Source organism: Lipotes vexillifer, unplaced genomic scaffold, assembly GCF_000442215.2.
Source record: "Lipotes vexillifer unplaced genomic scaffold, Lipotes_vexillifer_v1.1 scaffold581, whole genome shotgun sequence".
Lineage (NCBI taxonomy): Eukaryota > Metazoa > Chordata > Mammalia > Artiodactyla > Lipotidae > Lipotes > Lipotes vexillifer.
In genome coordinates this window covers 652,508-666,145 of record NW_006788182.1, presented here as the reverse complement: position 1 = coordinate 666,145, position 13,638 = coordinate 652,508, and the positions used below count along the sequence as shown (strand labels likewise).

Sequence of the window (13,638 nt, the reverse complement as noted above, 5' to 3'; positions counted from 1 at the left end):
TTTAATATGCCTCAGTTTGTCTTTTACCAATATAAAAGAGGAAAATAGTGAGAATAAGATGCTCCTAAGGGGAGAAAAAATGCCTGGACTTGGGGCTGGGAAACCAGTGTGGAGGTAACCCCAGACTGGGCTTGTGAAGCCCTGTGCATTTAGCTATTTTCTTGGACAGGCCTGGGGTATGAAATCCTGGCTCAGGTTTCTTTAGACACAGACAGTGGTCTCCTGGCCTTCTGGAGAGGTCTCTACTGTCTATTGAGCTTTTGGTCTACCATTTCTGAATCCCACAATAGGACAGAAACAATAGCCAGATTGGCTGTTTTAGTTCCAGAAAAGAAGAAGTAGAAGAAAAAAAAAAAAGATATTGAGCAGGGCTCTTGACTACAGGGAGAGCTGCATAGTTTCCTGGAATTCAAGACAGAGGCTCTTAGCTAGAGCTCACTTGGGCTTTGTAACCATGGTTTTCCAAGGCCCAACTATATAAAAATAGAATATTTATTAAAAAAAAAACAAACCTGACAAATAAGCCACAGCTATTTCTACTTGCAGTGCAAAGTGCCATGAGAGTCCCAAAGCACAAACCCATATAATCTGGTAAATGTGCCCTCTACATAACAAGGTCCCTGGGCACCGGCCATCTGCTTGCTTCTAGCCCCAGGTGCTCAGGGAATGTCACCCAGAAACCTTGAGAGATGATCCCCAGAGAGCCTTTCTAGGGTGTCAAAAGCTCCTCCCCCAGCTGAAGAGAATATCTACTATCTGAGGAGTCCCTGTAACTTTCCTTTTACCTCCAGCCCTAGACTGGCCCTAAAGCAGGCAGAAGGACCACGTTCAGGTGCCTTTGTTTCATGACCTTGATTTGTGAATACTTGTGACCAATGGGCCACATTTCTGATCTCTACCTCCATTTTTCTGTTGAACCACAGATTTGCAGGAAGAAAAGTAAGTGAGATTTGGGAAAAGACTTCAATCATTTACAGAGGTAGCCACATACGGGATAAAATACACGTATGGGTTTTATTGTTGTTAAAGGGTCAAATTATATTAAGCTGGAAAGGGTTCAGGTGTATATGAATTTTTGTTCTTCTTTAGCCTTAATTTACCACTTTCAAAGATCCTCTGCTAATCCTAAGGAATAATGACTTCCAGAATTAGACTATCTTGACTAATATGGTAATAAAGAATGTGGCTCTGCTACTTAGCAGCTATATTTCCTTGTCTATATTCTTGTCTTCATATAAATCATAATCCACAGAGACACTGTTTATAAAGCCTCATAGTATACATTTACAGTTACTTACCATGGTACACACATCAAGCCAAACAACTTTCCCTGTTAAGAAATGGTCCCTGACATCTAACATAAAAAATGTTTTTTCAACCTCATACCATTTCTTTTCATATCATGCTCAGAGGAGTTGAAGTGTAACTGTGCAGCAATCCCTTATAAATACCGTTTTGTAGATTTCCTTTATTTAAAATGTTATATTTCTGAAAAATAGATTAATCTTAAAAGCACTAAAGAAGTTTGCCTTTGAAATTTACCCAATAGTAAGTCATTTTTCAATGTGGCTAATTTGCTTTACTTCCAGCAAAATGCACTTTTTAGGCAACTCCATGTATTCTATTATTAAATTTATTTTTATAGCTAACCTGTTACATAATTATATGTTGTTTAGTAATAGGGTAAAGGCTACTAGAAAAGTTACACTACCAGTATATTTTCCAATTAGATGTTCATAGTGTTAGCTTTCTTCTAGAGTTATAATTCCAATGTTAAAATTCAGCCCAGTTCTGGGCTTCCCTGGTGGCACAGTGGTTGAGAGTCCGCCTGCCGATGCAGGGGACACAGGCTCGTGCCCCGGTCCGGGAAGATCCCACATGCCGCGGAGCGGCTGGGCCCACGAACCATGGCCGCTGAGCCTGCGCATCCGGAGCCTGTGCTCTGCAACGGGAGAGGCCACAGCAGTGAGAGGCCCGCGTACCGCAAAAAAAAAAAGAAAAAAAAAATTCAGCCCAGTTCTTTAATTGTTTGTTGCTGTCACAGGCATAGACAGAGGGAAAGGAGACAGAGGTTAAAAAACATCGAAAACTCCTCTTCTTTGAAGAAGAGCTCACTGTGGTGCCCCAGCACTCTGCTTTCTAACAGGCAATTTGTTTGATGGACCAGTTACCTGCAACGATTCCATCAGCAGACATTGTGCCCTACATTGCAGTGGTCATAGGGTTATAAAGAGTTGAAAAACTTGGTCCCTACTCTTAAAGACTATATAATATAGCCATGATGGGGACAGTTCTATGATGCAGTTTTGTGTAATGGGAGGAACAATGGACACAGGATCAGAAGACATGAGTTCAAGTCTTGATTTTCATCCTTTGACACCTGTGTGTCCACGGGCAGTTACCTAAACGGAGCTGATCCTCAGTCTCTGCTTCTGAAGAGAAACAATAATCCTCGCCCTCCCTGTTCCACTGGATGGTGATGAAGTTAAATAATGTATGTGAACATATTTTGTAATCACAAATGCACTATGGTGCTTTCAACACAAAAGAGCTAGTATACAGTTATATGCTACCTCCATGCAAAGACATGTGTTTGGGGTTGGGGGGGAGGGAGGGAGCAGGGTGAGAGAGAGAGAATAGAAAAGGATTTTACAGAGGCTATGAGCTTTGTGTAGCTTTGAAAAATGAGTAGTGTCTAGGGAAGAGGACTGTAGCACAGAAGTTGAGATGAGTAGTACCATCAGAGTTGAAAGACTGAAATGAGAACGCAGTGTGTAAACCATAGTGACAAGAGCTCTACCTTAAACCCTAGAAGCTTGGGAATTAGTAGGTAGCTACAGAGCCTGGAGCTCTGCACGACATTACACCACTGAACTTGAATGTATTCAATAATTGTTTGAATTCTAATATAAGCTGATACTTAACAGTTTAAAAATGTTTCTACCAACAAATCTATGATGTTGTCACAATTGCATCCATATAAAGGTGAGGAAACTGGTCTTAGAGATGTAAATTCTTTGCCCAAGGTAACTTAGCCCATGATAGAACTAAAATATGAGTTTATACCACCTGACTCTAAAAACCATGTATTTTTTCCTTAGTGAGCAAAGAACATTACTCCACTGTTTATTCCCCAAAGAAATGAGCATGGGTATGAATATAAATAAGCAGAGACCTGAAGTAGATGAACCAAAAGAATCTGCCCAGCCTGCTATTGACAGAAATCAACCATCTAGGTTCCTTATATAATTTTTTACTTTCTTAGATGCCATATATGATTTAATGAAGAAAGAGAATCACACTTTGGTGAGTGAGTTTACTTTCCAGGGTTTCTCCAGCTTCCATGAGCACCAGCTCACCCTCTTTATTATGTTCTTTGCAATGTACATGTTAACCTTGTCAGGCAGTATCATCATTATGACCATCATTAGCCTTGATCATCACCTCCACACCCCCCATGTACTTCTTCCTCAGCATGCTGTCAGCTTCAGAGACCGTGTACCCACTCATCATTATACCCAAGATGCTCTGTAACCTCACAGGCCTGAGTCAGCCCATTTCTTTGGCAGGTTGTGCCACTCAGATGTTCTTCATCATTTTGGCCATCAACAACTGCTTTCTGCTCACAGCAATGGGGCACGACTGCTATGTGGCCATTTGCAACCCCTTGAGGTACTCTGTCATCGTGAACAAGAGGGCATGCATCCAGCTGGTGTGGGAGGCCTGCAGCATTGGGCTGGTTGTAGCCATGACGCAGGTTACATCTGTATTTAGGTTACCTTTCTGTGCTACAAAGTTGGCCCACTTCATCTGTGACATCTGACCTGTGATGAAGCTCTCCTGCACTGACATGACTGTCAATGAGATCCTGACTTTAATCATCAGTATCCTGGTGATCCTGGTTCCCATGGGATTGGTTTTCATTTCCTACATCCTCATCATCTCCACCACCCTTAAAATTGCCTCTGCTAAGGGCCAGAAGAAGGCCTTTGCCACATGTGCTTCCCACCTCACTGTGATCATGGTCCACTATGGCTGTGCCTCCATTGTCTACCCCAAGCCCAAGTCAGAGAACACCAAGGATCAGGGTCAGCTCATCTCAGTGACCTACACCATCATCACTCCTCTACTGAACCCTGTGGTGTACGCTCTGAGGAACAAAGAGGTCAAGGTTGCTCTGCTCCAGGCCACTGGCAGGAAGCTTTCCTAAGAAGATGGGACTGTTTTGCAGAAGGTCTTAGAAGATTCTACATAGAAGAAAAAGTAAAGCAGTGCCCATAGCACCTACAGTGAAAATTCTGCAGCCTACTAATCAGTGGTTGGGTAGAAGAGGAAAAAGGACTACAAACCCAGCCCCTGGAGATAGGGAGAAGGTTCTCCAAAGCACAGGCAAGCCTGCATCTGAGAAGAGAGCATAGATGGTATGGAGCAATAAATATAGGAGAAAGAACTTGATTTGGGGAAGTAGATGGGTTGCCTGCACAGCTGGGACAGAATAAGATCAAGATAGTAGAACGAATTAATGAGGGGAGGCTACTCCAAGGCAGGACTAAATTTTTAAATATATTCTATAACACTTTTTGGACATGGGATTCTCTTTTATCCATTTAAAGTTACAAAGGCTTAACACCCAGTTGAAGTCATTATTTTATGGACAATTCAAGTTCCTTGCATCTTAGACATCATAAATAAATAGCTAACGGGGCTTCCCTGGTAGCGCAGTGGTTAAGAATCCACCTGCCAATGCAGGGGACATGAGTTCGAGTCCTGGTCTGGGAAGATCCCAAATGCTGTGGAGCAACTAAGCCCGTGTGTCACAACTACTGAAGCCCACACACCTAGAGCCCATGCTCCGCAGCAAGAGAAGCCACCACAATGAGAAGCCTGAGCACCTCAACAAAGAGTAGCCCCTGCTCGCCGCAACCATAGAAAAGCCTGCGTGCAGCAATGAAGACCCAGTGCAGCCAAAAATAAAAAAAATAAATAAATTTATTTTAAATAAATAAATAAATAAATAAATGGCTATCAGAAATAATAAGCATCTACACAATTCCTCAGTCCTTGAAGTCTGGATCTTTTCCACATAAGTCTGCATTTTCCCATATGGCCAACCTGGAACTTAAGTTTTCAGGACCATGTAATAGAAACATTTTTGGAAAGTGATTAAAATTCTTTGGCAATTTAATTAAAGAAAGAGGTAGCACCAAGTAATCATATTGGCATTTATATTATGAGAATGTACAAAGGTTATTGGTGATAATATATGTGAATGGTTCACCCAGTTAAAAAAAAATTAGTATTGCCTTTGGAGATGCTTGGAGAATGAAAAGAAGTGTCTAGCGGATGGGAATACAAGAGAGAATCTATAACAAGGATTAGTCAGGTGAGAGGATTGGGAAGATTTGGATGGGTAAGGAAATAGCCATATGGTAACTTAGTGATTCAACAAAAGAAAAAGACTCAAACCATCAACACTATCATTTCAGACCCCCTAGGACCTGAATTAATATGCAATCTTTCACTAGTCACCTCCACTTCCAGCACCCCCCACCCCCCAGCCTGTCATCCAGTCCCACAAAGAACACCTGGTGACTTGTGGCTTCCCATTTCCCATTTCATATTCTCATGCTTTTCTACAGCTTATTGTTACTTAATGGAAATCCCTTACTGCACCCTCACCGCCCACTCAACCAGGGTGTTCTCCTTTTAAAACACCAGACTAAAGCATCTCTCTTTTATGAACTTTCTAATGAAGAAGAAATCACTCCCTCACTCTCCTGCCTCTAAACTCATACATGCATTATATTACTATAGTGAGCATTTCCCATAATGTCTTTATGGATCAAAGTCTGAAAGGGGCAGTGAGTGATGTAACCAGATGAAGACTTCACTAAGTGGACAGTTTAATGTCTTACTTGTACCAAGTGACCTGTTTTTCACAGGCTGCGTTCTCCTTCATGTTAATTTCAAAAGTTAGGGTTATGTCCAAATATTGTAATTTCATAAATAACCCATTATGGTTCAGCCTTACATAAATTTGAGTATCTTTTAAAATTTGTGGTGGAATCCAACAGAATCCCAAAATAAAGTTACCCCAGGTTTGCCAATGGTCACTTTTACTCAGTAAATAAAAAGACTTTTTAAATTTTAGACTGTAGCCTCAAAAATGCTGCCCTTTTCATTCAACTTTATTAATAATAATCTATATCAGCAAAGTTAGCTACTGAAAATGTTAGGTAGCAGTTTTTGGAAGCCAGCAGAGTGAAATGGATATAACATAAGCACTGTAAGAAAAAGACTGCATTTTGGGTCCTGGCTCTGCTTCTTATTCACCACATATACTTGAATGATTAGTTAACTTCTCTAAGCCGCTGTTTCCTCATTTACAAAACGTCAGTTTCTCACGACAAACACATGAGACAAGAAGTGTGAAAATCCTTTATAAATGACAAAACAGGGGCAAATATTCTTTATTTTTATTAGAGTAAGAAAGGCGCTATAATCTCTGCAAACTTCTAATTATATCAACGAAACCCAGAGGGTTCAATCTCATCCCCCTGAGGAGGGTACTGCCACAGAGATGTCTGATTCTCCGTTTTTGTCTGCCTGCTATCACTTTTATTTCTATTCCTGGCACAAGGTCGAGTCTCTTTCTTTAGACACCCTGGAGAATGATGAGGGGAATTCTGCTTCTGGATGATTAATCCTCCAGACACATCCCAGTCATTTAGCCTGATATAGAGCTTCAGTGATCTCACGAGCACAGAAAGTGATTGCTTTACTTAGTTTCCCCAGACATATTGGTTCCACCCTTCATTTCTCAACTGGCCTCTTTTGTTGGGAAGAACACAAAATCATAAGAAGACTTGAATTTAAGACACACCTTTATTCCTTCCCAACTGTGTATTCCTAAGGAAGTAATGGAATCTTTCCTTATCTACGATATGGGGTTACCAATGCTGGCTCTGCCTTTCCCATTAGGCTATTGTAAGAATCAAATATAGTAGAATTAACAGAGCATAAATTGTTGTGATAACCACAGGAGGTGTTAAGAAATATAATGTATTTCTTGGGCTTCCCTGGTGGTGCAGTGGTTGAGAATCTGCCTGCCAATGCAGACGACACAGGTTCGAGCCCTGGTCTGGGAAGATCCCACATGCCATGGAGCAACTGGGCCCGTGAGCCACAATTACTGAGCCTGCGCGTCTGGAGCCTGTGCTCCGCAACAACAGAGGCCGCGATAGTGAGAGGCCTGCGCACCGCGATGAAGAGTGACCCCCACTTGCCACAACTAGAGAAAGCCCATGCACAGAAATGAAGACCCAACACAGCCATAAATAAATAAATAAATAAATACATTGTGTATTATTAAAAAAAAAAAAAAGAAAGAAATATAATGTATTTCTTAATGTATCCCTTAATGTATCCCTATTATTATTAGCTAACATGATCCCTGTATCCTTACCTCTCCAATCTTTCCTGGCTATTTTATATTATTTCACTAATTTTTGACTCCTACCTCCCTCCCACTTGTACTTAAGTTCTAATTGCTGTTGTATCCTTCCTTAAATCTGGTCATGTATTTGTATGTAACCCCTTAAAAAAAAAAAAAAAAAAAAAAAAAAACCTCCAAACTTTGCATTACTATCTTTCGTTAGCAACTTCAGCAGTTAATGCCTGTCCTGCTCTACATCAAACACTTTCCCTCCTTCTAGTTTAGTAGATTTCAAACTCTTTACCATGGCCCATGGCCCTCAATAAGCAATGCATACTGTAACATAACCCAGTATGCATGTATACATTTTCTGTATGTCTGTGTATATATACACATACATATACATATACAAACAAGCAAAACATTGACAAAACAGTACTTACCCTTACTATATGCAATGTATTTAGATGTTTTTCATTCTAGTCAATTCTGTTCTATTTCATTTTATTTAAGTAATATTAGTGAAGAGAGGTGCATCTCAGACATATTTTGACCAAATATTCAATAACTGAGAGTTAAAATATTCAACGGAAGTCAATGCCTCAGCCCAATATCATCAGATTGTGTCTCTGGGATACTGAAATAAAATTAAGATCTTATTTCAAAATTTAATAACATTGAAATTTTATTATTAAACATTTGGTAATCATATTTAAACATTTGACATTTCAGAGGAAGGACATTTAGCCTTCACTGTAGCTGCTAGATTGTTCTAGCAGTCACAAAAACACACATTTGGTATACCAGATAGATGCTCATTTTTCAAGTGAGAAACTGAGATTGGTAGAAAATCAAAATATCTTGAGGGTAATATCTCATTTTTCTCTAATACTTTCTTTTCTTCATATTCTTTATTAGATACAGATTAAAAATAATTTATACTGGATACTGCCATACATGATTTGGGTGGCAAAACTGAAATTGTGCTGTAATTCATGTATAAAATTTGATAAGATTCATGGCTTAAATGGAATTAAGAAGCTAAAAACACAGTGCTGAAAAGTTGTTTTATTTAATATTATAAATACAGAACACCAGACGATTTTACAAAGATTAGAATTCTGATATCTAATTTCCATTATTCTGCTTTGTACAATTTAAATTTTATAAATATCTATTGGCTTTTTAAGGATATAGTGTTCTTTCTAAAACTATCTAATAAGCAACAAACTATTTCAATATTTATATGAAATATTATTTTCCTATTTAACTATTTAAAACTCTTAAATTTGTCCAGAAAATTAACAACTTTCACAATATCATCAATTATTCTTACATTTTACTCTTGTAATAATAAATAAAATGTATACTTCAATTGCTTGATAGAATTTTATCATGAAAAGCATATAAAGCTATTCAGTCTAAGTCACAGTCTAAGTCACAGATAAAATGATTAACTGCATTTGAAAATGCATATTTGAACATTTAAAAAAATCAAAATGACTTGCTTTATTCAGAATACTGATGTTGTTAGACTGATTAGAGAAAATAGCCCAGACTATTAAATGATCATTGTTCACCTACAAATTCAGAGATGCCAAAAAATGGCATACAAGATTTTGAGCCATCAACTTTGCAGAGATTGAAAACCAAAGTAGCAACCCAACAGCAGATTTTGACCAAATGCCAAAAGCAAAGCAGAACTTTGAGTTATTCCTGGTGTGATCCACTAAACTTAGGGAAAACATGGGGAGATATGGATGCCATAAGCAGTGTTGCATGCACGAGTGACACGTCAAGCTGGCTGAAATGATAGGTAAGTATCTGAGAAGGAGGCCCCCTATTTTTCTTTTGTCTCCTTTTATTCTAAAATAGTAGTATGTGAATTGGCATTTTCCTGATCACAAAAGCAATACTAATTCTTTGAAAAAAGTTTCAGAAAATTATAAAGAAGAAAGTGGAACGTTTGATTTTTGATGTTCACTATGGCCCAATAAGTACATACAACATTTCTCCTCTCCACACTCCCCAACCTCACCCCTACACCAAACCCAAGAAGGGAAAGAAAAGATTTTAAAATTAGGATTATATAGTCACGGCTTTAAAAATTGGAATATTTGGTGGACTAGAAAATATGAGTCATGTTGAGCAACAATGAGGCATGAAATAGAGACTCCCAACAAATGTAATCAGATTGATAAGGTATCTTAGGGAATATGGGAATAGGGTATATGGGAATAAAAACGAAAGTCCAGTCTCAAAACTTGGGAGCAACACAAGAGTTGCTTCGTACCAGCGATAGAGCAAAGTAAGAATAATGATAAATGCCAGGAGAAAGCAATAGGAGGTATTAGCCCAGAAGAAGGAGCCCTCCCCGTCAGCTATTGCTCCCAGGTAGGCAGTAATAGAACAGTGTTGGTGGTTTCCAGACAAGAGCAATTCTTGTCTGGAAAAGGCATGGAGAAAGAGGCATGGCAGTGACACAGCGTCTAGCCATAACAAAAACTAGGGGGAAAAAACCCCATAAATACAGGAGGAAGCAACTAGATACTACAAGTGTTGAGCTAAAAAGCTATAATATTTTTTATAAAGTAATTTATTATAAGAAAATTAAACTCACTTCTCTTGCTCAATGGAAAGCTTATAGCTCCCCACCAAGAAACTGAAGGATTTTCCCCTGAGAAATTCAGCATGTCAAGAACAAAGGCTTAGATATGGACAGCTCAATGTCCTATGTTGAAAAAGTAAGCTTACCCTAATAAAGCCAGTTTTATCACATTACCCAGCATTATCACCCTAGTAAATAAAGCCCACCATCCAATATATCCCACCTAACCACACACATGTACACAGAGTTTCTAAACAGCTTGTTAGTATGTCAATCATAGTTATAATGCACTGAAAGGATCACCAAGCATATGAGGAAAACCACTAACATGAAAAGAGACATCAACCTAATAAACAGATAACAAAAGAATAAGGAAGAATCAGATACAGTGCAGGGAGTAGATTAAAATCTTTCAAAAAATACTTATTTAACATTTTCAGAAGGATACAACAAAATCCTTTATCAGAGAAATAAAAACAGTGTAATATAAGAGGCACATTCTCAGAAGCAGAAAGATACTTTACAAATTAAAAATACATTAGCTGAAATAAAAAATTAAGTATGAGAGTGGCAAGAGAAATTTGATGAAATGTCTTGAATAGCAGAACAAAAAGACAAATAGGAGTGAAATAAGGGGACTATATATGAATACTGAAGATAAATCAATATAGTGACTCACATATTGAATTACTATCTTGAACACCTATACTAATATAATATTGTAAATCAACTATTCCTTAATAAAAAATAATAAAAATTAGGTCTTGAAAATAAAAAGTTTTGGTACATATGATCAAGAGCAAATGAGAAAAGCACTATCTAAATAAAACCACAAATAAAATAAGGACATTTACATAACTAGGGATACAAGTAAAATTGTTAAAACTGTAAGATAATAGCAGGAAAAACTTTAGATCAATAAATTTTAAAATGTAGATTAAATATACAGTTTTAATAAAAATATAAATTAATAGTGGCCTGAGAATTAGAAAAATGAATAGACAAATTAAAATTTAATCAAAATACACTTTCTACCCCTATTCAAGAGAAAGAGATGAGACCAGACATTTAAGAGAAAATATGCACATTCTTTCAGGTCTTATAAGAAGAGGGCAATCTCCCCAACTCAAACCATGAGAACACCAGCTTCAAAAACCTTATATCAAACCAGAAATAGGCAGTCAAAATACAAAATTAAACACCAATGTCACCTACAGATGGGAGCAAATATTCTAAATGAAATTGTAACAAAAGGAATCCATAGTTTAAAAAAAACCCAGCATGTCCAAGTTGAGTTCAGACTAAGAATATTCAACATTAAAAGGATCTTTCTGAATAATAAAAATTAAAGGATAAAATTCATATGACTATCTCAAAAGATGAAAAACATAAAACCTTAGATATAAATCCAACATTCAGTTAATCATAAACATTCTTACCAAACTAAGACTAAAAAGAAATTTCCTTTACCTATGAGCATCTATCAGAAGTCTGCACCAAACAGCATATATCATGACAAAACATTAGAGCATTCCAACTAAAGCCAGGAAATAGACAAAAATGTATACACATAGGTAAGTATAAAACACAATATAGATCTATTTTGTTTGAACTCTGCTCCTAACTGACTTAAAATACAACCATAAAGCAATCAAAACAAAATTATGTTGATGGACTTGTATAAAATTGTATAAAGATATTACATATATATAACAATAATAGCACAAGAGGTGAGGGAATGAAGCTATATTGGAGCAAAGTCCTTGTATGCTTTGCAAATTAAGTTGGTATTAATAAGAACTAGAATTTTTTTAAAGTAAAAATTAATTGTAATCTTCCTCAGGGCAACCACTAAGAAAATAACTCAAAAAAATCTAGAGAAGAAAAATCAAGGGCATTAAAATGTTACAAAAGAAAATATCTACTTAAAAAAAAGAAGGCAGTAATAGGTTGATAAAAGGAAAAAAAATAAAGAATGACAGAAAGAAAACCAATAGTAAGGGACTTCCCTGGTGGTCCAATGGTTAAGACTCTGTGTTCCCAATGCAGGGGGCCAAGGTTCAATCCCTGGTCAGGGAACTAAGATCCCACATACTGCAACTAAGCCCACGTGCCACAACTACTGAGCCTGCGTGCTCTAGAGCCTGCATACCGCAACTAGAAAAGCCTGCACGCCACAACTAGAGAAGCCCATGCACCACAATGAGGAGCCCACACACTGCAACAAAGACTCAGTGCAGCCAAAATAAATAAAGACTTTTTTTTAAATGAATTTCAGATAAAAAACTCAAATACTTAAAAAAAAAAAAAAAAGAAAGAAAGAAAACCAATAGTAAAATGGGAGATGTAGGACCTACCTGGCCACAACATTAAACAGAAATAAGTTAAAAATACAATAAAGAAGGAGAGATTGGCAGAGTGAATTAAAAATATATGATCCCACTATATGGTGTTCACAAGAGACAGACTATAGATTCAAAGACATTCAAAGACAAATTACATTAAAAGTAAAAAGATGAAATAAGATATGCCATGCAAACTAATAAAAAATGGAATGGGAGGTGTGGTTGGGAAGATGGCGGAAGAGTAAGAGGCAGAGATCACCTTCCTCCCCACAGATACGCCAGAAATACCTCTACACGTGGAACAACTCCTACAGAACACCTACTGCTGGCAGAAGGAAGACCTCAGACCTCCCAAAAGGCAAGAAACTCCCCACGTACGTGGGTAGGGCAAAAGAAAAAAAAAAAATTTAATTAAAAACAGAGACAAAAGAATAGGGACGGCACCTGCACCAGTGGGAGGGAGCTGTGGAGGAGGAAAGGTCTCCACACACTAGGAAGCCCCTTCGCGGGCAGAGATTGCGGGAGGCGGAGCGGGGAGCTTCGGAGCCGCGGGGGAGAGCGCAGCAACAGGGGCGCGGAGGGCAAAGCGGAGAGATTCCCGCACAGAGGATCGGTGGCGACCGGCACTCACCAGCCCGAGAGGCTTGTCTGCTCACCTGCCAGGGCAGGAGGGGGCTGGGAGCTGAGGCTTGGGCGTTGGAGGTCAGATTCCTGGTGCGCGAGGAGAGGGGTTTTAAGAGCGCTGCTTAAAGGAACTCCAGAAACGGGCGCGAGCCGCGGCTAAAAGCACGGACCTCAGAGACAAGCGCGAGCCGCAGCTAAAAGCACGGAACCCAGAGACGGGTGCGAGCCGCAGCTAAAAGCGCGGACCCCAGAGACAGGCAGGAGACGCTAAGGCTGCTGCTGACGCCACCAAGGGGCCTGTGTGCGAGCACAGGTCACTATCCACACCCCCCTTCCAGGGAGCCTGTGCAGCCCACCACTGCCAGGTTCCCGGGATCCAGGGACAACTTCCCAGGGAGAACGCACGACGGGCCTCAGGCTGGTGCAACGTCACACTGACCTCTGCTGCCGCAGGCCCGCCCCCGCACTCCATGCCCCTCTCTCCCCCCCGGCCTGAGTACGCCAGAACCCCCGAGTCAGCTGCTCCTTTAACCCCGTCCTGTCTGAGCAAAAAACAGACGCCCTCCAGCGACCTACACGCAGAGGCAGGGGCCAATCGAAAGCTGAGCCCCTGTGAGCTGTGAGAA

General features: G+C 39.3%; 1 protein-coding gene across 1 annotated transcript; it reads left to right on the top strand.

The window, feature by feature from the left end:
* The first annotated feature begins 3,282 nt into the window (after positions 1-3,282).
* On the top strand, positions 3,283-4,210 carry LOC103077107 (olfactory receptor 10J1-like). Its single transcript, XM_082931214.1, is given in 2 exon segments — positions 3,283-3,453; positions 3,455-4,210. Coding segments are annotated over 2 exon segments (927 nt in total).
* The last annotated feature ends 9,428 nt before the right edge of the window (positions 4,211-13,638 follow it).